The 24,700-nt window shown below is 38.5% G+C and overlaps 1 protein-coding gene across 26 annotated transcripts in view; it reads right to left on the bottom strand.

Annotated features, from left to right (window-relative positions):
* The window catches only part of LOC111558426 (ankyrin repeat domain-containing protein 26-like), a 204,820-nt gene that overhangs the window by 25,635 nt on the left and 154,485 nt on the right, over positions 1-24,700 (bottom strand). For 24 of the 26 annotated variants that reach the window (XM_045051562.1, XM_045051573.1, XM_045051574.1 and 21 more), the window contains 6 exons: positions 23,830-23,863; positions 22,606-22,741; positions 8,230-8,443; positions 6,219-6,402; positions 3,169-4,125; positions 1,233-1,379 (listed from right to left, as the gene is read on the bottom strand). In XM_045051562.1, coding sequence (XP_044907497.1) covers positions 1,233-1,379; positions 3,169-4,125; positions 6,219-6,402; positions 8,230-8,443; positions 22,606-22,741; positions 23,830-23,863 — 1,672 coding nt within the window. Of the gene's footprint in view, positions 1-1,232; positions 1,380-3,116; positions 4,126-6,218; positions 6,403-8,229; positions 8,444-22,605; positions 22,742-23,829; positions 23,864-24,700 lie in introns of all 26 variants that reach the window. The other 2 variants (XR_006593520.1, XM_045051579.1) reach the window with 2 other exon arrangements.

The raw sequence follows: 24,700 nt of genomic DNA, 5'->3' as shown, positions 1-24,700 counted from the left end.
CCATCAACTGATGAATGAACAAGGGCCTTAGCCCACGATGGAGTACTGTTTGACAATAAAAAGAAATGAAGCACTGATATAAGCTGTAACCAACACAGATGAACCCAGAAAACATTAAGTGAAGCTAGCTAGTCCCAAGGGACCACACGTTGTGTGACTCCATTTATATGAAATATTCGCAAGAGGCAACTCCAGTGAGAGACCAAGTAGTAGACTGGTGGTTGCCTGAGGCTGGGGGCAACGGGTAAGGGTTTCCTTTCAGGGTCAGGAAAGCATTCTACTTGATGGCAGTGATGGTTGCACGAGCGTACACAGAGACAGTAAACTGTGCGTGTCAAATGGGTGACTTTTATGGGATGTGTATTGTACCTCAAAAAGGCTTAAAAAAAAAACCCAATGGCAGGACACAGATAATGTTCTCAATTCTCGCTTTTGGGCGTACATACTATACATGATCTGAATATTTCAGATCATGTGCTTTGACAACATGTCTAAAAGGCAAAGAAAATGAAGGAAATGCCTAAGTTCAAGTGGTTTGTTAAGTGATCTTTCTGTACAAGTCATCCTGAAATCAGTACAGATTCTTCCCGAAAGTGAAGATGAGAACTAAGACAATTATCTGAAACATTCCATTAAACATTATCTTCTGATTTTATCCAGCTTGCCTCATCATGGTAATAGAGATATCATTAAAAAACATTGTTTAGCAGGGGACAAAAGTCTCTTGGGGCACCTGGGTGGCTACGTCAGTTAGGCGTCCAATTCTTGCTTTCAGCTCAGGTCATGATCTCACGGTTCATGAGACTGAGCCCACGTTGGCTCTACACTGACAGCATGGAGGCTGCTTGCGATTCTCCCTCTCTCCTGTCTCTGCCCCTCCCCTGTTAACATGCACGCACACACTCTCTCTTGCTCTTTCTCTCTCAAAATAAATAAATCAACTGTAAAATAAGTTTTACATTAAGAAAGAAAAAAGTTTCTCAATTTCTGTGAGGAAGGAGACAAAAGCCTCAACTTTCCTAACTATTACAAGAAAAAAACGTATAACGCAAATAGTAGAATGAAAGTCAGAGTTTACGAAATAAATGTATTGTAAAGATACTAAAATCATAATCAATTAATTATAATGAAAATACAAAAGAAAGCGGTCCATGGAAGTTCGTATCCTGAAACACCTTATATTATTTAACCAGCTATAAGTTAACTGTTGACAGGTTACATTCACTACATACTTGACTTCTGATTCGACCTAATTTCTTCTTGAGATCCCGTGTCTCATCTTCCAGACGAAGATGTGATACAACCTCCGGGGAAGCGTGTGACATAGACTGTTTCTTCAGAGTATCAGCCAGTTTTTGTTGAAGTTCTCTCACCACTACCTAATAAGACATTTCTGTTACTGATTTTCTAAAACATCTTATTATTTAATTATGTTAATAATAGACAACTCTAACATGCGTACTTTGAGAAATATCACCACATACATCAATTCACCTTCTTTTACTTTTTTTTTTAAATTTTTTTTATCGTTTATTTATTCTTGAGACAGAGAGAGACAGTGCATGAACAGGGGAGGGGCAGAGAGAGAGGGAGACACCGAATCTGAAACAGGCTCCAGGCTCTGAGCCGTCAGCACAGAGCCCGACGCGGGGCTCGAAATCACGGACCGTGAAATCATGGCCTGAGCCGAAGTCGGACGCCTAGTGACCAAGCCACCCAGGCGCCCCAATTCACCTTCTTTTAGCAACACATACACATTCCTGTTCACTGAATTCAGTTAAAGAACAAAAGGTGTTATCTCCCTGCCTAGTCAGGATGATGTCACTTAGATAATGAATTCAGCCTCACTATCCATTCTCCACTGGTGAATTTGCAAAGCTTCATAACCTACAGAAGTCTCAAAAAGAAATGGGGACATAGTGGGCACAGCAGTCGTAAATTCTATATTATGAAAGGTTTTCTCTCTTTTTTTTATTGCAGGCTTAAGTTACCGTCAGAATTCCTCACATATCCAATCCTCTCCTCTTATCCTTCTAATAGACTCCTATCTCGGAGTAAAGTCAAGTCATTCCAATGGCTCCTGCTTCCACCCCCCTCCCCTGACCTCAGCTCCTACAGCTCTCTCCCCTACTCACTCCATTCCTGCTAAACAAGAATCCTGCAACCCCTCCTTGGTCTGAAAATGGAGATCCAATGCCAACTTAATCATATTATCACAGAGAGATACAATTCTCTTTGTACTGGACAAACTTATGCCCACATGACAGTAACTGAGCTTCGAAATGAGCAAATTATTTGTAAAAATATTTAAAATAAGTTATAAACAGCAGTGGGAAGATTACTCAAACATGGCTTTCCTGACACTCACCACAGTTGTCCCAAATTATGATGTAGTGTAAAGTAGATACCTTTAAAGAATTAAGAGGTTGTAGGAACACATGATTTGAGACTGAAAATTGAAATTTATGTGAATAAAAATAAAATCATACCAACTTAAAATGTATAAAAAGCTACCAAAGGAAAAGTACTACCAGAAAGAGCACCTATACTTCATTTCATCTGGGAAATCTGAAGTGACTGTCCAGTTAACTCAATTAATTGGATCTAAGTTTCAAAATACTCTTTTTACCTTTGAGCATTTTCATTTACCAGCTCACCACAGTAATAAAATGCGGTGGCAAAGATTACAATTATTATTGTAGGGGGGGCCTGGGTGGCTTTCTCGGTTAAGCAAGCAACTCTTGATTTCGGCTCAGGTCATGAATCTCACAGCTCCTGACTTTGAGAGTCCTGTGTCGGGCTCCACGCTGGCAGTGCAGAGCCTCCTTGGCATTCTCTCTCTCTCTGCCCCTCCCCAGCTCATGTTCTCTCTCCGACTCTCTCTCAAAATAAACTTAAAAAAATATTATTATAGCAGTATAAGACTATCATCTAGTAACAGTTTATAACTTAACCTCTTAAAGTTTCATAGGTGACATAGTATCTGTATTCAAATCAAAACACCTCTCAGGTCTAATTTTGATTTGCTGCATACGAGTTATGCTTTTGGTTGATTTATAGTCTTTTTTTTTTTAATATTCAACTAGATTCACAAGTCAGCCATAATCAAATATTACCTGAGTTTTCTTTCTGGAAATCTGAAAAATTGTTATCTTTCTGGATACTTACTTCTAATTTTTTTTTCTCATTTTTATACTTATACATTCTTTCTTTTAAATGTTTACACTCATCGGTTAACTCCTTATTTCTTTCTCCCAGCATAAGACCTTGTTCTTCACGTTTAGCTTTAAGGTATTTTGGGATATTCTGAAACTGGTCTTGCATATCAATCACTAGCTTTTCTTCACTGTCAGCTTGGTTGTGAGCAGCATCTAGTTGCTGTCTAAGCAACATATTTTCACTTTGTAGTTGAGATAACCTTTCCTCGAAGGATTCCTGCTTTGCAATGTATTTATTCATGTTACTTTGTTCCTTCTGATACATGTGTTCAATTTCCATCTTCTGGCATTGTGTTTGGCTTAGGTCCCTTTGTACACATTCTAAAACTAAAGTCTTTTCTCTGAGAGCATCTTTTGTGTGATGGAGCTCAATTTCCAGGGCGTTGAATTTACTTTCATCTTGAGAAAGTTGCCGAGAAAGAACTTCATTTTTATCTTGTAGTTTAGACACATCAACATTCATCTGGTCCTGTAAGTGACCATCTTCATCTCTTGCTCTCTGGAAAGCAAGTTCTAGGTCTCTTCTTGATGTCTGACTCTGATCATGATTGTGTACAGCAGTAGCCAGTCTAGCACGGTATGATTCAACTTCTGCTTCCAGGCTCTCTTTATTTTGTTTTTCATTCTCCAGTTTAGACTTTAGCATCGTAATCTCAGCAGTCAGAACATTAAGCTGTCCACTATATCGGAATATTGTTTTTGATAATGTTTCCTCATTCTGCTTTATGGTCTTTTGAAGATTGTCATTCTTTTCCTTTACACTTTCAATGTCTTCACAATATTTCGTTTCCTTTCTCTGGTTCTGATTTTTTATGGTGTCTCTTTCCAGTCTTAGCATGGCGATTTCATCCTGCAACATGTGGTTTTTATGCAACAGATCTTGTATTTCCTCACGACTATCAGAAAGCTAAGTAAAACAAAGGACATTTTCAGATCGCATTCAATAAAATGACATTATCATGCTTTTCTTTGAAATTAAAGCATAACCTATGTTTAAACAATGAAAAGGTTACAGGAGGTGCCAGGGTGGCTCAGTTGGTTAAGTGTCTGACTCTTGATTTTGGCTCAGGGAATGATCTCACATTCTGTGGGTTCAAGCCCCACATCAGGCTCTGTGCTGACAGTCAGGAGCCTGCTCAGGATTCTCGCTCTCCCTCTCCCTGCCCCTCCTCTGCTTGTGTTCTCTCTCTCTCTAATGAATAAAGGAACATAGAAAAAGAAAGAAAGAAAGAAAGAAAAAGAAAGAAAGAAAGAAAGCAAGCAAGCAAGAAAGAAAGATTACACTAAGTGAATATCCAACTGGAAAAAAATGAAGCTGGCTCCAAATCTCAAATTTTATACAAGCATAAGTTCCCAAAAGTTCAGAACTTTAACTGAAGATAATGAAGGCATGAAAATAAAAAAGAATTCGTGAGAAGTTTTCAGAATCTCAGAATTGGAAAAGCCTTTCTCTGATTTACAACAAACCAGAAGGCCTGAAATAAAAGATTAATAACTCTGACTACACTTAAAAATTGAGTTTACAGTAGATATCAAAAACACAGCTACCCCACAGTAAAATCGTTAGCTCTGCATCTACTTGGACAGATTAAATTTCCTAAAATGCTTTTCTTTCTGAGAATATTTCATAGATATCTACTTTGCTAACATTTCTATAGTCAGTTATAAGAATAGATCTATTGATAACTGAGAAATCTAGGCAATGTATTATAATATAAACACTTCTCCATATATCAAAGAACTCATTTGGTTATCACAATTCTAGAATGGAGACATTAAAACGGTGAGCTGCAGGACTCTCCCCAGGTCTTCTCACTCCACAACTAGTGCTCTTGCACCAACCACTGCTACTTCTCTAGTGTAAATACACAAATATGAAAGAAGTCTTGGATTTCAAACTGCTGATAGGAAATAAGGTGAAATTTATACATCTCTTAGAAAATCATGAAATTACTGCCGCAATACCTTGTATTTCCTCTTCATGTTGAAAATAGTATTAAATATAAAAGAGGGGAAAACACTCCACTATTTTATTAGGAATAAAATACCTATCGATAAATTGTCATTAAGTGTATACCGTAGCATACCGTTGTTTTCAAAAGTTCCTTGTAATGAAAGAGGACGCTACTGGAAGCAAACTGTTACTTTTCTCAAAAGTAGGAGACTTGATACCGAAAATATGATCTGGGAACTGGCTATACTCGTCCTCCTGTCCATTAGCAGAAGTGTTCAACTGATCTATTAATATATCAAGGCAGTGAAGTAACTGTTCAAAACCAAAACACATGTTGCTAGTAGCAATAGTTTTGAGATTAGGGAAAGCTCATCGATTCCTACAGAAAGTAATACAAGCCTCTCCTTTGGATGAGGACATTACGAATGTCACTAGTTGTTGCAGACAAATGCATTTAATCAAGCATATTATTTTATCCGATGAAACAAAAATGCCACCGTCCCCCATGCCCCTCCCCCAAAATATATGTGCTGTTAAAACCCTCTATAGTTTCCGTGATGCACAGTGTTGGGTTTTTAAAATTTATATATACAGACATGGAGAAAAAGTACTAATAATTAAAAAATAGAATGTATACAAATACATACACACATGTACTTCAAAATGACTAAAGAAGATATTTCAGAATTCGTTTTCTTATGAGCCATTTCTAGCACCTTTTGCTTGCAAAAGTGATTGTTTAGACTTCCATCTTGTAATACTCTCTGGCCTTCTGTTCTGGAGAAAGTTGCCACTGTCACTGCGCTTTTCTACAACCTGGAGATACATTTCATCACGAATTTGGTCTCATACCGTTAAAAAAAAAAAGTCAAAAGCTGAAGAGGAAAACTTTAAACAAATGTTCCAAGGAACATGATCCCATGTTTTAATTTATTTTAAACCTAAATAATATATATTGAATCAAAGGGATACCATAAAATATATATGTATAATACACTATATAGTATTGATGGAAATATACAATTTTTTCCCAAAAGGTAATTTACCTGATTCAAATTATCTTTTGCGGCCTTCAATTCCATGTTTCGTGTTCTAAGAGCGAGTTCAAATTCTTGTTTTGTTTCAACTTCTTTCTTATATTGGTCTTCTATTCTTCTTAACTTCTCCCTACTTTTTTCATATAACAGATCAGCATTTCTTCTTTTTTCTTCCTCTTGTTTTAAACTAAATCTGCAATTTAATGTGCTTATTTTAAAATTTGTTTTGTTAGAAATAAAAAGTTCCTCTTATGATCTGGTTCCACATATGTTGGCTTACCGTCCAAATGAAATTTCTATGTTCTCAAGTTTTTTTTTTTTCTTTCTAGGGCTCATGTTTTTAATTTGTCACTTCAATCTCTTCCAAAACATATATACCATTGAAAAGAAGCAAGGACAAAGCGTTATGCAACTTAGTTACTTTTAGTCAGTAATAACTCTGGTAGATGTTGTAGGAAAGAAGTTTGAAATTATTCAAGAAAGTGAGAGTTGAAAATTACCCCTTTTCCCACAGGTATAATTATTCCTCCACAGGACAGATAATTCAGTTACTCATTAAAAAGAGAAGTTGCTGTTTAGAAACAAGTTTGTCAATTCACTGGAAATACAATTTCCACTTGACGAAACATTGCAGATACCTCCCAAAATGATGTGCAGTGTAAGAGAGCATCTGCGGATGTTGTTTACACAACATACACGTGCAGATTACTGTCATCCAAGACTAGACTAGCAAGTCTAATATCTGTTGCCCTATACTTTTTGTTTCTTCTTCCACAACACTTGCAACTTACCTTGTTGATGATTACCTACTTTATGAATCACTTAAAAATCCCTTCTAGAACAACACAGGATACATATCAATTAAGTAAACAATAGAGAGTGATATGAGCTTTCAGCATACACTTTTGAATTAATTTTATCTACCTATGACAGAGATGTTGGAAAAACTTACCAGCAATCACTTTCCGTATCACTTTTTTTTAAATGTTTATTCATTTTTGAGAGAGAAAGGGAGAGCCCATGCAAACAAAGGAGGGGCAGAGAGAGAGAGAGGGAGACAGAAAATCCGAAGTGGGCTCTGCACTGACAGCAGAGTCCTCAATACGGGGCTCGAACTCACGAACCCTGAGATCATGACCTGAGCCAAAGTCAGACGCTTGAATGACTGAGCCACCCAGGCACCCCCATTTTCCTTTGTTTAAATTTTTTATTGAGGGAGAGATGACACAAGTGAATGAGGGCGGAGAGAGAGAAAGAGAGACAGAATCCCACGAGGGGCAGAGAGCGAGGGAGAGACAGAGAGAGAGAGAAGAGGGGCTCACCCGAAGTGGGGCTCGTGCTCACCCAAAGCAGGGCTTGAGCTCACCCAAAGCCGGGCTCAAACTCACGAGATCATCCCCTGAGCCGAAGCCAGATGCTTAACCAACTGAGCCACCCAGGCACCCCCACTTTACCTTTTAACCCCTGCCTGTTAAGAATCAAATGGAATCAATTTTGGGGAATTTTACTGTCTTGAGAAAAATGACCATTTTATACTCTGGTGGTAGGTACAGAAATTAATATAAGCTTTCCTGAGAGCAATTTAAAAATATGGATCAAAGACCTTTTTTAAATTTTTTATACTTTAACCAAATTATATTATATTGAAGAATTTGTTCCAATAACCAGAAATGTAGGAACAGATTTATATAAAAGACATTCTTGACAGCACTAATTAAAATACAGAAAGATGAAAAACAAGCAGAATTCAATCTGTTAAATAATGATGTTTCTTGGACTATGGTGGACTTTTACACGGCCATTAAAATTGCGGTTTGGAATAGACATTAAATTATTGGAAGTATTCACTGTTAAGAACGTGCTGTGTTATTTCCAAGAATCTCACACTTCACAACACTAAAGAAGTTTTCTTTCCTGGAAAATCCTATAAGGTTAAGTTTGCAGTTACAAAACTGCCCCTACACATCTGTCATCCAAAAGTAAAGAGTTCAAATATTTCTTTAAAACCGAGATGCTATACCTCAAACTGCATACTTCATGTTCCCATTCCACTTTTTGATGCTCTAACCGTGATGTCACGTCTTTGGCTTCTCGTAGCTCGTTTTGTAGTGCACTAACCGTTTTTTCCATTTTTTTAATTTTTCCCGTAACTCGTTTACAGTGATTTTTGTTAAGTTTCCTTAATCTTTTATAAGAAACAAGTATATTTTGGATTTTTAAGAAGCCAGCAGAATCTGCATCAGAGAAGAAACAGAAACAGAAATAAAACATATGAGTACTTCTTGCATATACAGGACTGTGCATCTTCAATTCACTCATCCACACATTGAATAAATATATACCTTCAATGTAAGACATTATACTCAGCTCTACAGATACACTAGAGAAGACCCCTGGTTCGCGATTAGCTTAAAGTTTGGTGAAGGAGAAAGACAACTCAAACGATAAGTCTAAATTCAGATAGTTCCTATCAGAAAACAGAGTTCTGTGATCATAACTTGATCCAGATTGGGCCCAAGAAAGATAGATTTCCCTGAGGAAGAGGTAACTCTACTGAGGAATGAAGGATGAGCAGGAGGCAATTAAGCAAAGGAGGAAGACAAGCACTCTCGACGGTCTAGAGCGTGTGCCGAAGTTCCACTGTAACCTGCTTCTGGCCAACATGGAGTAACACGTACTGATTGATCTTCCTACCTGAAGCAGCAAAACCAAAACAGACAAATTACAATTTTAACATGATTTTCAAGACACAGAACTTCAGACAATGAAGGACAATGATCCCTGAAAACAAAACACGTTAGCCTAACACATGCCCAAGCTCACTGCCTTGAGAGAGTTTTCAGGCTACGACCCAGGAGACATAAATGATTTAAATAGACTCCTCCAGACTCCTTGAGTCGAGGTGACGAAAACTGAGAGTCTGGTGAATTCAAGGCACATAGAGATGACAGGTCAGCACCCAGGAGAGGAGAAAGCAGAACACAGAAAGAACCCTGGACATCTGCAGAGGGTCCCCTTTGGCTACTCAGCAGAGTAACAACCAATGCATACATGGAAGGAAGTCATCAAGGGAAAAAAAATCTGAAAAGATAGAGGAAACACTGCCTGGTGCTCCCACAACACAAGGGACAGTATCTATTCACATTAGCTAGGATAGAAAAACTCATAATTTGCTTTAGGCTGATCACCACTCTGGATTCATCCAATAATTCGTAATAGCAACACTAAAGGATCCATCTGTTTGTAAGTAACCTAACGATATCTCCAAACAAAGCATGAAAAGATAACTAGAGGCATAGAAGCTATTGTTTTAAAAACCAAATAGCACTTACAGAGATGTAAATTATGTTACACATGAACAATACGATGGACAGGAATAAACACATATGAGACATCACAAAACAAAAGACTGAAGTTTAACATTGGCAACCTGGGAGACAACATCAAGGGGGAAATACACAATTGCCCAAAGAGGCAGGGGAAAGGGAGAGGGAAAAAAAATGGCCCAAATCTTCCTAAACTTCATGAAAACTATAATCCCACCGACCCAGGAAGGATCTGTCTAGGAAAGAAGAGATGGAAGTCAACTATTGTAATTTTCCTAAACTATATACGATGTGGTATAACATTAATGGAAGCTAGACTGTGATGTTTAACCCACAGACTATAAAACCTAAACCAACCACCACAATAGCAAAACTGAAAAGTTCTAGCTAGGAAGCCTAAATAAATAAGTGAATAAGTGAATAAATAAATAAATACATAATAAATGGATAAAACTGAATCATAAAAATGACTCGATTAAAAGAAAGCGGAAAAAGAAGAGAACAGGAACAAGGAGCAGATAGGACAAATGCAAATCAAACAGCATGATGACAGATTCAAATCAACTCTATCAATAATCACAGCAAATGAAAACGGTCTAAAAGCCTCAACTAAGACGCAGAGTGTCAGAATGGATAAAAAAGGAAGACTCAGCTATATGCTACCTATACAAAATGCACTTAAAATGTCAAGACAGAAATTTGTTCAAAAGACAGAAATATGATATAGCACACTAACACTTGACCAAAGAAGGCTGAGCTAGAGTGGCTATATGAATACCAGACAACACAGTTTCAAAACAAAAAATTATTACCAGCAATAAACAACAGGTCATTGTATAATCATAAAAGGGTCAATTAATAGCAATCTTAAATGTTCATGGATCCGTTAATAGCTTCAAAGTACCTGAAGCAAAAATTGATAGAACCGAAAAGAGAAATAGGCAAATTCACAATTATAGTCTGATATTTCAATAGGCACAACATCAGCAAGGACACAGTAGACTTGACCACCACTATTCTTCCCAAGGATCCATGGAACACTTACCAAAAAAGACGATACTCTGGGTCATAAAATAACTCTTAATAAAAGGAAGAAGTCAAGAGGCCTGAAGTCATAAAAGTGTGTCCCCTGACCACAAAGCAATCAAATCAGAAATCAAGAACAAAAATATCTCTGGAAAACACTCAACTATTTGCGAACTACAGAACACATCAAAATATCCCCTGGGTCAAAGAACTAATGAAAAGAGAAAAAAATTAGAAACGATTCTGAACTGTATGAAAATGAAACCACAGTAGAATTTGTAGAGTCCTGCTTTAGTAGCACTCACATGAAGACTGATGGCACTGAATGTATACATTAAAAAAGAAGAGGGAAGTGCGATGCTCCTTGCTGCCTTTGTGGCTCCTCCCCTGCTTCCCAGGCGCCCCTCCCCACCCTGCTCCTGTGGCAGTTGGAGAGCTAGAACTTTGTTCAACTGCCCACAGTTCTGGCTTTCAGCCTGGTGGGGGCGGGGTGCACCACCTGCCCGGGATTGAAGGTGGGGGAGTAGCTGCAGGAGGCAACCACCCTACCCTGAGGTGGGCAGGGGCCGGACACCGCCCCCTGCTCCCCCAGCCCCCGCCACCCCCCGTCCCCACGCCCCCCATGCCACTCCCCACCCAGGCCACCCCACTGGTGCCAACCCCCACCCCGGAGAACACTCGCCCCCGCCCCCGCACCTCCAGCCACCTCGCCCCCACCGACCCCCACCCTCCCGCCACCCCCCACCCCCCGCCACCTCCCCGCCTGCGTACACTAGATTGTACGGTTCAAGAGGGACCCTGTAACACATAAAACATTCAGGCGGATCCAACAACAGTGGTATTGAACCAATCCTGCTGAACAACAGATCTTGGAATTCATAGAGGATCTTAGGACTCCTTCAGTGATCTCCCTGAGGCCCACCACTTTCAATGAACTAGTTAAAGAAAACATGATGAAGTCTGGATGGTTGACTTCTACTCCCCATGGTGTCATCCATGTCAAGTCCTAATGCCAGAATGGAAAAGAATGGCCCGGACACTAACTGGACAGTTACTGTGGGCGGTATAGACCGCCAACAGTATCGTTCTTTTTGTGCCCAAGTAAATGTTCAGGGATACCCTGAGATAAGATTTTTCCCCCCAAACCAAATAAAGCTTTTAAGTATCACAGTTACAATGGTTAGAAGACAGATTTGGGGTCTAGGATTTCTACTTCAAGCATCCACAGATCTAATGCCTCAGACTTTTGATGAAAAAATTATGCAAGGGAAAAATCACTGGGGGATTGAATTCTATGCTCCTTGGTGTGGACCTTGCCAACATTTTGCTCCCGAGTTTGAGCTCTTGGCTAGGATGATGAAAGGAAAAGTGAAAGCTAGAAAAGTCGACTGTCAGGCTTACGTTCAAGCATGCCAGAAAGCTGGCATCAGAGCCTATCCGACTGTTAAATGTTATCCTTACGAAAAAGCAAAGAGAAACATTTGGGGAGAGCAAATAGATGCCAGAGATGCAAAAGCGATCGCTGCCTTAATATATGAAAAACTGAACAACCTCCACACTCATGGAAAGAGAGATAAGGATGAACTTTAATGATGTGAAGATGAAGAAAAAAGAGAAAAGGAATTCTAACACATGGCATCAGAGGATCATCTTTGTAGGATGTTGCTACATTCTGGGTCGGAATAAAGGAACATTATCTCAGAAATGTAATCGCACCGTCTGAATTCTGTACAACATTGGTATAAATGAAGGGTCTGCAAGCTTTTTCTGTAAAAGGCCAAACTGTAAATATTTTAGGCTTTGTAGACCATGTACATTTGTCACATAGTCCTTTGTTTTTGCTTTGTTTACAACACTTTAAAAAGTCTGAAAATTTTTCTTGCCTCAGGGCCATACACAAACAGGCCAAGCCACATTCAGTCCATGGGCCACAGATTGCTAAGCCCTGGAAATGATACTAAACCTGCCTGGCTCAAGCAGGAACCTGCTCTGTCATGTACATACACGTCTAGGGTCTATTCTTTAAAGTTTTGTGGCTGGCCTGAAAGGAAATAACTTGGTATTTAGTTACCTGTCTTAAAAATTGTGTGAAATGGCCACCATGTGGCCAGGAGATACCTGATTTTCATGCTGTATTTTAGTGAAGAGATTTTCTTCTTTTTTTCTGTCTATAGGTGGAAGAACTGAATTTAATTTTTCATAATTGAGAAAAATTTTGGTAAAATAACTCCAATAGATTTCTACAGCATCTGGAAGAAGAAGAAGAAGAAGAAGAAGAAGAAGAAGAAGAAGAAGAAGAAGAAGAAGAAGAAGAAGAAGAAGAAGAAGAATGGGAGGGGGACGAAGAAGGAGGGGAAGAAGAAGGAGAGGAAGAAGAGGAAGAAGAAGAAGGATGAGGAAGAAGAGAGGTCTGTTGGTTCCATCTTTAGAAACTAGAAAAAGAAAACAAATTAAAGCCAAACCAAGCAGACAAAAGGAACTAATAAAACTCAAAGACAAAATCACATGAAAGAAAGCAGAAAAATGATAGAGAATAATCGATGAAACTAAATGCTTTCAGGAGGTGAAAAAAAGGGATAAATTTCTACCAAGACTGATCCTGAAATGAAGAGAAACAAAGGAAATATTAACAATATATCAGAAATTAGTAATGTGCCATTACTAAAGATTCACAGATACTAAAAAAAAAGACAAAGTAATATTATGAACTTTATATAATTAATCTGAAAACTCAGATGCAGTGGGTAAATCCCATGGAAGACAGAAATTAGCAAAGCTCAATCAAGAATAAGGGGTACCTTGCTGGCTCAGTTCGTAGAGCATGTGACTCTTGATCTCTGGATTGTGATTTCAAGCCCCATGTTGGGTGTAAAGATCGCTTAAAAATAAAATAAAGTAAAATGAAATGAAATGAAATGAAATGAAATGAAATGAAATGAAATGAAATAAAAAATAAAATAAAGGAAAAAAAAGAATAGATTAGCTACCTAACTCTATATCTATAAAAGAAACTAAAGTCTTAGTTAAAGATCTTTCCACACAAAACAATTTCAGGGCCAAGTGGCTACTCTGGGAAATTCAACCAACATTTTAGGAACAGATGTCATCTATTCTACACAAAGTCTCCCCCAAAAGTGGAGAGGAGAAATATTTCTCCCCTCATTCTATAATGCTAGCATTGCCTGAAACCAAAACTAGACAAAGGTACTATAAGAAAGAAAATTCTGTCATAAGCATGGGAGCAAAATTTCTGAAGAAACCATCCACACATCAAATCTAACACTACATTAAAAAGGGGGTGAGTCAACATGACAGAGAAGTAGGGGGACGTGAAATTACCGCATCCCTCAAACACAGCAGTGAGGCAAGAAGACGTGGAAATCTAGGAATCCAGGCTACAGAGTGACATAAACATCTCCAGGGGCCCAGGAGGACAACTTGCCAGGTCATGGAGATTTTTAATCTATTTTTTCTGCACCTCTTCTGTATCTCCTTCTTCTTCATTTTCCTCTCTCTCTCTCTCTCTCTCTCTCTCTCTCTCTCTCTCTCTCTCTTTTTCCTCCTTGGATTAAGTTGTATAGTATCTCTGATTCTCTGCCTGGTCAATTTTTTGTCTCTTCTCTTTTCCCTTGCCCCTGTCATTTCTCCCTTTGTATGGGATAAGACATCTTCCATCACCACCCCCCCCCCACTGTCTAAATTTGTTTCCAAGGTTACATTATGAACAAATCTAAGCACACCTACTGGAATGGCCAACCCACCAATAGGAGTAGGGAAATAAAGCAACCAGAGTCACAACAACAGAGAGCATGAAACACACTCCAAAAATACCTGTTGAAGGGCCAGGCCCTGGACAGCATATGACCCCTTTTAAACATAGTAGTGCTCTCAGGTGCAGGACACATGACAGCTAGGAAAACACATAAAGTACTGAACACTGATGAAATGGAAGAATTCTCCTCAAAAGGAACTCCAGGAAGAAATGACAGCTAGAGAACTGCTCAAAACAGATATAAACAATAAATATACCGGTTCAAGAATTTAGAAGAATAGTTGTAAGATTAACAGCTGAGCTTACAAAAAAAGCATAGAAGACAGGAGAGAATCTATTGCTGCAGGGATGAAGGAACTGAGAAATAGTCACAACAATGAAGAAATATTGTAAATAAGATGCAAAATAAACTAGATGCAGTAATAGCAAGGATGGAGGAAACAGAGGGGAGAATAAGTGACATAGAAGATGAAATTATGGAAAATGATGAAGCCAAGAAAAAGGGTGATAAGAAAATATTAGACCATGAGGGGAGTATTAGAAAACTAAGTGATTCAATGAAATGTAATAATATCCATATCATCAAAGTTCCAGCATAAGAGAGAGAGAAAAGGGCAGAAGGTTCACTTGAACAAATTATAGGTGACAACTTCCTTAATCTGGAGAAGGAAGCAGACATCCAAATCCAGCAGGCACAGACAACTCCCTTCAGATTCAACAGGAATAGGTCTTCTCCACAGCATATCATAGTGAAACTGACAAGTTACAAAGAGAAAGAGAGAATTCTGAAAGCAGCAAGGGACAAACGGGCCTTAACCTACAAGGGTAGACACATATGGGTAGTAGCAGACCTGTCCACTGAAACTTGGCAGGCCAGGAGGGGATAGTAGGAGAAAGTCCATGTGTTGAATAGGAAAATATGCAGCTAAGAATCCTTTCTCCAGCAAGGCTGTCATTCAGAATAGGAGAGATAAGCTTTCCCAGAACAACAAAAACTAAAAGGGCTCATGACCACTAAACCAGCCCTGCAGGAGATCCTCAGGAAGACTATGTGAATGGAATGTTGCCAAGTCTACAAAGGACCAGAAACATCACCACAAGCATGAAACCTACCGACAACACAATGACACTAAATCCATATCTTTAAATAATCACTCTGAATGTGAATGGACTAAATGCCCCTATCGAAACACACAGGGTATTGGGATGGATTAAAAACAACAAGAACAAAATCCATCTATATGCTGTCTACGAGAGACTTATTTTAGACATGAGGACACCATTAGATTGGAGGTTAGGGGATGGAGTACCATGTATGATGCTACTGGAAGTCAAAAGAAAGCTGGAGTAGCCATACGTAGATGAGATTTCAAACTACAGACTCTAACAAGAGATGAAGAAGGGCAATACGTCATAGTTAAGGGATCTATCCATCAAGAAGAGCTAACAATTGTAAATGTTGGTGGCCCCAACTAGAGACCCCACAAATATATACATTGACTAATCACAAACATAAGCAATCTTATTGATAATCATATGGAAATTGTAGGTGACTTTAATACTCCCTTGCAACAATGGACAGATCATCTAGGCAGAAAATCAATAAAGAAACAAAGGCTTTGAATGATACACTGGACCAGAGGGATTTGACAGACCTATTCAGAACTTTTCATCCAACAGCAGCAGAATACACATTCTTCTCGAGTACACGTGGAACATTCTCCAAAACAGATCACACAGTGGGTCACAAAACAGCCCTCAATAAATATAAAAGAACTGAGATCATACCATGCATATTTTCAGATCACAACACTATGAAACTTGAAATCAAACAAAAGAAAAAGTTTGGAAAGCTTCTGAATGCATGGAGGTTAAAGAACATCCTATTAGAGAAAGAATGGGTCAACCAGACGATGAAAAGAGAAATTAAAAAAATATGGAGGCAAACGAAAATGAAAACATGACAGTCCAAACCCTTTGGGATGCAGCAAAGGCAGCCCTAAAAGGAAAACACATTGCAATCCAGGCATTTCTCAAGAAATAAGAACAATCCAAAATACAAAATCGAACCTCACACCTAAAGAAACTAGAAGAAGAAGAGCAAAGAAACCCTACAGCCATTAGAAGAAATAATAAAGATTAGAGCAGAAATAAACACCATAGAATAAAAAAAAAACAAAAACAAAAAAACAAAACACAAAACACAAGCACGTAAAGAACAGATCGGCGAATCTAAGAGCTGCTTTTTTTTTTAACGAATAAATAAACTTGATAACCCCCTAGCCAGCTTTCTCAGAAAGAAATGAGAATCCAAAGAGATGAAATCATGAATGAAAGAAGAGAGATCACAGTCAACACCACAGAAATTCAATTATTAGAGAATACTATGAAAATTTATATGCCAACAAACTGGACAACCTGGAAGAAATGGACAAATACCTAGACAACCACACACTACCCAAACTCAAATGGGAAGAAATAGAAAATTTGAACAGACCCATAACCAGCGAAGAAATTCAATCAATTATCAAAAATCTCCCAACAAATAGGAGTCCTGGGCCAGAAGTCTTCCCAGGGGAATTCTACAAGACATTGAAAGCAGAGTTAATACCTATACTTTTCAAGCTGTTGAACAAAGAAATGGAAGAAAAGCTTCCGGACTCATTCTGTGAAGCTAGCATTCCCTTGATTCCCAAAACAGATAGAGACCCCACTAAAAAGGAGAATGACAGGCCAATGTTCCTGATGAACATGGATGCCAAAATTCTTAACAAGATACTAGCAAATCCAATTCGGCAGTGTATGAAAGAATTCTTCACCATGATCAAGTGGGATTCATTCCTGGGCTACAGGGTTGGTTCAATATTCGCAAATCAATCAAAATGATACATCACATTAATAGAAGAAAGGATACAATCATCCATATGATCCTGTCAATAAAAGCAGGAAAAAAAACATTTGATAAACTACGGCATCCTTTGTTAGAAAAACCTTCAAGAAAGTTGGGATAGAAGGAACATACCTTAACATCATAAAAGCCATATATGAGAAGCTCGCTGCTAATAGCATCCTCAATGGGGAGAAACAGAGAACTTCCCGCCCCCCCCCCCACCACAGGAGATAAGGAACATGAAAGGGATGTCCACTCTCACCAGTGTTGTTTACCATAGTGTTGGAAGTCCTAGCCTCAGCAATCACAACAAAATGAAATAAAACTCATCCAAATTGGCAAAGAAGAAGTTACACTTTCACTTTTCGCAGATGACATGATACTCCACATGGAAAACCCGAAAGACTCCACCAAAAAGCTGCTCGAACTGATACATGAATTCAGCAAAGTCACAGGATACAAAAATCAACACACAGAAATTGATTGCACTTCTATATACCAATAATGAAGCCACAGAAAGAGAAATCAAGAAACTGAGCTCATTTACAATTACACCAAGAACCATAAAATATCTAGAAATCAACCTAACCAAAGATATAAGAGATTTGTATCCTGAAAACTATAGAAAAAATATCAAAGAAATTGAAGAAGACACAAAGAAATGGAAAAACATTCCATGCTCACGGACTGGAAGAAGAAATATTATGAAAATGTCGATACGACCCAAAGCAATCTACACAATCAATGCAATCCCAATCAACATTGCACTGGCACTCTTCTCAGAGCTAGAACAAACAATCCTAAAATTTGTATGGAACCACAAAAGATCCCAGATAGCCAAAGTAATGTTAAAAAAGAAAACCAAAGCTGGAGGTGTCACAATCGCAGACTTGAGCCTCTACTACAAAGCTGCAATCATCAAGAGAGTATACTATCGGCACAAAAAGAGACACAAAGGCGAATGGAATAGAATCCAGAATCCAGAAATGGACCCACAAATGTATGGCCAACTAAACCTTGGCAAAGCAGGAAAGAGTATCCAATGGAAAAAAGATAGGCTCTTTAGCAAATGGTGCTGGGAGAGCTGGACAGCACCATGCGGAAGAATGAAACTGGACCAGTTTCTTACACCATACATAAACTCAAAATGGATGAAAGACCTCAATGTGAGAGAGGAAACCATCAAAACCCTAGAGGAGAACACAGGCCACATCCTCTTTGACCTTGGCCACAGCAACTTCTACTCAACACATCTCTGAAGACAAGGGACATAAAAGCAAAATTGGACTATTGGGACCTCATCAAGGTAAAAAGCTTCTGCACTGCAAAGGAAACAATCCACAAAATTAAAAGGCACCAATGGAACGGGAGAAGATATTTGCAAATGACATAAAGGATTAGCATCCATACTCTATAAAGAATTTACCAAACGCAACACCTGAAAAACAAATAATCCAGGGAAAGAATGGGCAGAAGACATGAATAGACACTTTTCCACAGAAGACATCCAGATGGCCAACAGGCACATGAAAGGATGTTCAAGGTCGCTCATCATCAGGGAAATACAAATCAAAACCACATTGAGATACCACCTCACACCGGTCAGAGTCGATCAAATTAACAACACAGGAAACAACAGATGTTGGTGGGGATGTGCAGAAATGGGAACTCTCTTGCACTGTCGGTGGGAATGCAGGGTTGGTGCAGCTGCTCTGGAAAACAGTGTGGAGGTTGGTTCCTCAAAAAATTAAAATAGAATTACCCTACAACCCAGGAATTGCACTACTAGGCATTTACCCAAGGGATACAGGAGTGCTGATTCATAGGGGCACATGTACCCCAACGTGTATAGCAGCACTATCAACAATTGCCATATGATGGAAAGAGCCCAAATGTCCACCAACTGATGAATGGGTAAAGAAGATATGGTTTATATATACGATGGCTATTACTTGGCAGTGAGAAAGAATGAAATCGTGCCATTTGCAACAACATGGATGGAATTGGAGGGTAGTATGTGAAGTGAAATAAGGCAGTCAGAGAAAAACAGATATCATGTTTTCACTCATATGTGGGTTTTGAAAAACGTAACAGAAAAACATGGGGGAACAGAAGAGGGAAAAATCTTTTCAGACAGGGAGGCAAACCATGAGAAACTTTTATTTTTTTATTTTTTTTCAACGTTTATTTATTTTTGGGACAGAGAGAGATAGAGCATGAACGGGAGGGGCAGAGAGAGAGGGAGACACAGAATCGGAAACAGGCTCCAGGCTCTGAGCCATCAGCCCAGAGCCCGACGCGGGGCTCGAACCCACGGACCGCGAGATCGTGACCTGGCTGAAGTCGGACGCTTAACCGACTGCGCCACCCAGGCGCCCCCATGAGAATCTCTAAAATTAAATATATGTAGGGGCCCCTGGGTGGCTCAGTCGGTTAAGCGGCCGACTTCAGCTCAGGTCACGATCTCGTGGTCTGTGAGTTCGAGCCCCGCGTCGGGCTCTGGGCTGATGGCTCAGAGCCTGCAGCCTGCTTCCGATTCTGTGTCTCCCTCTCTCTCTGCCCCTCCCCTGTTCATGCCCTGTCTCTCTGTCTCAAAAATAAGTAAAACGTTAAAAAAATTTAAATATATGTATACATATAAATTTATCAAGGTTGGAAGATACAGAATCATTACACAAAAATCAACTGTATTTCTATATACTTGCTATAAAGAATCAAAAATTAAAATTTCAGGGCACCTGGGTGCTCAGTTGGTTAAGCGCTGGGCTCTGGCTAAGGTCATGATCTCAACGTTGGTGAGTTCAAGCCCCATGTCGGCTCTGTACTGACAGCTTGGAGCCTGGAGCCTGCTTCAGATTCTGTCTCCCTCTCTCTCTGTCCCTCCCCAACTCAGGCTCTGTCTCTCTCTCAAGGGTAAACATTACCAAAAAATATTTAAATTTAAGATATATTATTTACAACTGCACTGAAAATAAAAAATAATCACAGTTAATATCATAAAAGACAGAAAGACCTATACATTAAAAACTACAAAATATTACTGAGAAAATTTTAAAAGACCTATATCAAGGGAGAGATATATCCTCTGTTCAGGGGTTAAAAAAGTCAATATTGTCAAGAAGTCAGTTCTCCCCAAATAAATCTGTAGATTCAACATAATCTAAACTTCATTTCCAGAAGACCACCAGAGTTGGGGTTTTGTGTGTTTGTTTGTTTTTTAAGAAACTGACAAACTGATTCTAAAATTCACGTGGAAATGCAAAGGATCCAGTGTAGCAAAAGAACACTGAAGAGAACCAAGCAGGACGACTAACACTACGTAATTTCAAAAATTCTTATAAACTGGCAGTGATTAAAACAGCATAATATTGGTACAAAGATGGCCAAAGAGATCAATGAGACAGAATAGAGCCCATAAATAAGCCCACACATATATGGCCAACTGATTATGACAAAGGAGCAATGGCATAAAGTGGAGAAAACACAGCCTTTTCAATAAATGGTGCTGGAACAACTGGATATCCATATGCAAAAGAATGAACTTGTATCCATACTTTATATCATAAAAAAAAAGAATATAAAATGGGCCATAGATCTAAATGTGAGACCTCAAACTACAACACTTCTAAAAGAAAGCATGAGAGAAAAACTTTGTGACCTTGTGCTAGGCAAAGATTTCTTCGATATGAAACCAAAAGCAACAATAATACAAGAACAAATGAATGCATAAACTGGACTTCACCAAAAAGAAAAGCTGCTCTTCAAAAACACTGTTGAGAGAAGGAAAAGTCACAGACTGGGAGAAGAAAAACCTGGCAAAAAAAAAAAAAAAAAAGAGAGAGAGGTGATAAAGGAACTGTATCTAGCTCTTTCCACCATCTTTCTGTGCCACCATCATGATGCATGTGAATGTCGTGGCAGATGCTCCCCAAAGCATAACAATACTGAAAAGAGAAGCAAACGCCAGGTTCTTACTAGGCCGTGCTCCACAGACATTGTCCACTTTCTAACTGTGATGATGAAGCATGGTTACACTGGTGAATTTAAAAATTGATGATCACAGAGTTGGGAAAATTGTTGTGAACCTCACAGGCAGGTTAAGCAAGCATGGAGTGACTGGCCCCAGAACTGATGGACAATGCAAAGATCTAGAAAAGTGGCAGAATAATCTGCTCAGTTTGGTTTCATTATACTGACCACCTCAGCTACAGTCATGGACCATGAAGAAGCAAGATGAAAACACACAGAAGGGGAAATCCTGGGATTCTTTCCCTAGGGATGTAATACGTATGTGCAAATAAAATGCCTCAATGGAAAACAAAAACAAAAACGACCACAAAAAGACAAAAAGAAAACAAAATAAGAAGGAACTGTGTCTAGAATATACAAAGAATTCTGAAAACTCAACAAGTAAGAAAACAAACAAATTCTTAAAATAAAAAAAAAAGATTTGGACAATTCAAAGAAGATATACAGATGGCAAGCAAGCATGTGAAAATATGGTCAACATCGTCAGTTATTAGCAAAATGTATATTCAAACCATAATGATATATAAAATATCCATCTGAATGGCTAGGAATTAAAAAGCTGACAATACTAAGTGTTCATGAACATGTATGTAGGAATTGGTGCTCTCACAGACTGCTGGTGGGAATGGAAAACAGTATAACTCCTTTAGAAAACGATTTGGCAGCTTCATAATAGGGAATAGAAAGGGACATGAGATTTTTCAGGGTGATGAATATGTTAACTGGATTGCGGTTATCATTTCATACGTGTAAACATATGTCAAAACTATCAAATGACACACTTCATATATGTGCAGTTTACCTAACCAAAGCTGTTGGAAACGACAAGCTCTTTCACAGGAAGAAACGTCTCAAACAGTGGATAAGACACAGACGGAAAGAAGGATGTCAAACAATACAAGATGAAGCCAGAGGTCCGTGGCCTTTAACCTAATAGCAATGAGAAGTAACAGCTAAGCTTTAAGCAAGGAGGTAACATGATGAAATACACATTTTTTTAAGTATATACTAATTATGGTTGCAGTGCAGACCAAGGTCCTGGGAGGTTGAACGGCAGTGAAAACGGTCCTGAGGTTATCTCAGTCATCTAGGAGAAAAATAATGACCTGACCTGGGTGAAGGCACAGAAGAGAAGCAGAGTTAACAAACACGTTAGATGTGCCATTCCCACTAAGAAAGGTACAGTAGAAATGATGACTCTTTGGCTGAGAGGACACAATAGTTCTCCTTTGATTTTAATATAAAACATATTTCTGAGATGAGCAGCTCTACAATACAGCAGTGTTCTATGGTGCAGTACTAGGCAAGGTGTGCACATATGACTACAGCCATATACGTAAAAAGGCCTCCTACCTTTACAATCCATGCCAAGTTGTTCAATCAGCAACATGAAATTCTTAGAGTAAGGCAACCCACAATCCTCTGAGGCTGTTTCAGATGACTGAATGAAGTCGACAAGGTCATCCTTAGAAGTAATTTGCTTTTTGACCTACAAATAAAGAATACCATTTCAAAATGTCCCCCAAATATTTATAAAATATACAAGGTGTAGAGAAGTGATAAATACCCATCTTTTTATAAAAGCAAACACAGGGGCACCTGAGTGGCTCAGTCGGTTGAGCATCCGACTCCATTGTGGCTCAGGTCATGACCTCAGGGTTCCTGAGTTTGAGTCCCATGTTGACCTCCACAATGTCAGCATGGAGCCTGCTTGGGATTCTCTCTCCCCCTCTCCCCCTGCCCCTCCCCCACTTGTGCGTGCTCTCTCTCAAAATACATTTTAAAAATAAGTGAATAAACATTTAAAAGCGAAAGCACAGAGACTTTTTATGTTTTTTTATTTTTTTAATATATATATGAAATTTATTGACAAATTGGTTTCCATACAACACCCAGTGCTCATCCCAAAAGGTGCCCTCCTCAATACCCATCACCCACCCTCTCCTCCCTCCCACCCCCCATCAACCCTCAGTTTGTTCTCAGTTTTTAACAGTCTCTTATGCTTTGGCTCTCTCCCACTCTAACCTCTTTTTTTTTTTCCTTCCCCTCCCCCATGGGTTCCTGTTAAGTTTCTCAGGATCCACATAAGAGTGAAACCATATGGTATCTGTCTTTCTCTGTATGGCTTATTTCACTGAGCATCACACTCTCCAGTTCCATCCACGTTGCTACAAAAGGCCCTATTTCATTTTTTCTCATTGCCACGTAGTATTCCATTGTGTATATAAACCACAATTTCTTTATCCATTCATCAGTTGATGGACATTTAGGCTCTTTCCATAATTTGGCTATTGTTGAGAGTGCTGCTATGAACATTGGGGTACAAGCACAGAGACTTTTTAAAAGAAGGGGTTTTTATCAAAAAGACACCGTTATCAATAGCTAGTATTTCTAAGTACCTTTTTCACAGCAAATGTCTCTACAACAAAGGAAGATTGTCTATTTTTTCACTACATCTTTCATAAAGTATTTTTTTACCACTGAACAATACCTTTAATAAATATTTATCAAAATAATATAATAAAATAAAAATAAAATAAATAAATAAAATAAAATTACATTGTCTATTTCTCTTACCTTGTTCTTCTTCTTAGAAATTTTCTTTGCAGGCCTGAAAAAACCCAACAATTCTTTTCAGGCAAATATTAAATACTTAAAATACAAAGAATATTTAACCCAATTGTTTCTGATATAAAATCTCTGCATTTGAAACTAATTTTCTACAAAGGGGATTAAACAATAGAGTAACATTAAACAGCATAGAAAATATACTATTACTAATATTAACGAAGGATTAGACGTATCCAGTTGTAATATATGTGCTGCTGAAGTGAGAACAACAAAGTACTAAATTTAGATAAAAACTAACAAAAGCAAAGGGAAATCCTAATGCGACTTGCATTATTTGATAGGCATGATACCATTGTTTTTGTTGTTGTCATTTTTACTAAAAATAAACTTTTCCTAGCACTGAAACCTACTTGGAAAGTGCAAGTTAAGTCCCTATATGAACGGATCCCTTTTTAACAATCATGATATTAACGTGTTGAAGACTCACTGTGCAACGACTCTCTAGGCATTACTATGAGCACTTTACATGTCTTCAAGGTATTTGAAGCCCCACAACAATCTTATGAAGTAGGTTATTATAGTAGGTATTTTACACAGGAAGAAAATGAGGCACAGAAAGTCGAAGTGACTTGCCCAAGAAGCCCTAATCGCTGGCCAAGAACAGACCCTGAATTCAAACCCTGGAATGTGCCTTCAAAGCATGAGTTTCATAACACGTGGTTAAAGTAATACTTAAGTGTTTCTAACTAATATAATAGCAAATGAATCTACATTATTATTCTATTTCTAGCCATAGCTGTACATAACAATTTCTGAATCTTACACATTCTTTTAAGAGACTTTATACCTAGGCAATATTGGAAATCTACTTTCAATA

This window comes from Felis catus, assembly GCF_018350175.1.
Source record: "Felis catus isolate Fca126 chromosome D3 unlocalized genomic scaffold, F.catus_Fca126_mat1.0 chrD3_random_Un_scaffold_47, whole genome shotgun sequence".
Taxonomy (NCBI): domain Eukaryota; kingdom Metazoa; phylum Chordata; class Mammalia; order Carnivora; family Felidae; genus Felis; species Felis catus.
The sequence above is the reverse complement of the archived record's forward strand: the minus strand, read 5'-3'. Positions and strand labels throughout refer to the sequence as shown.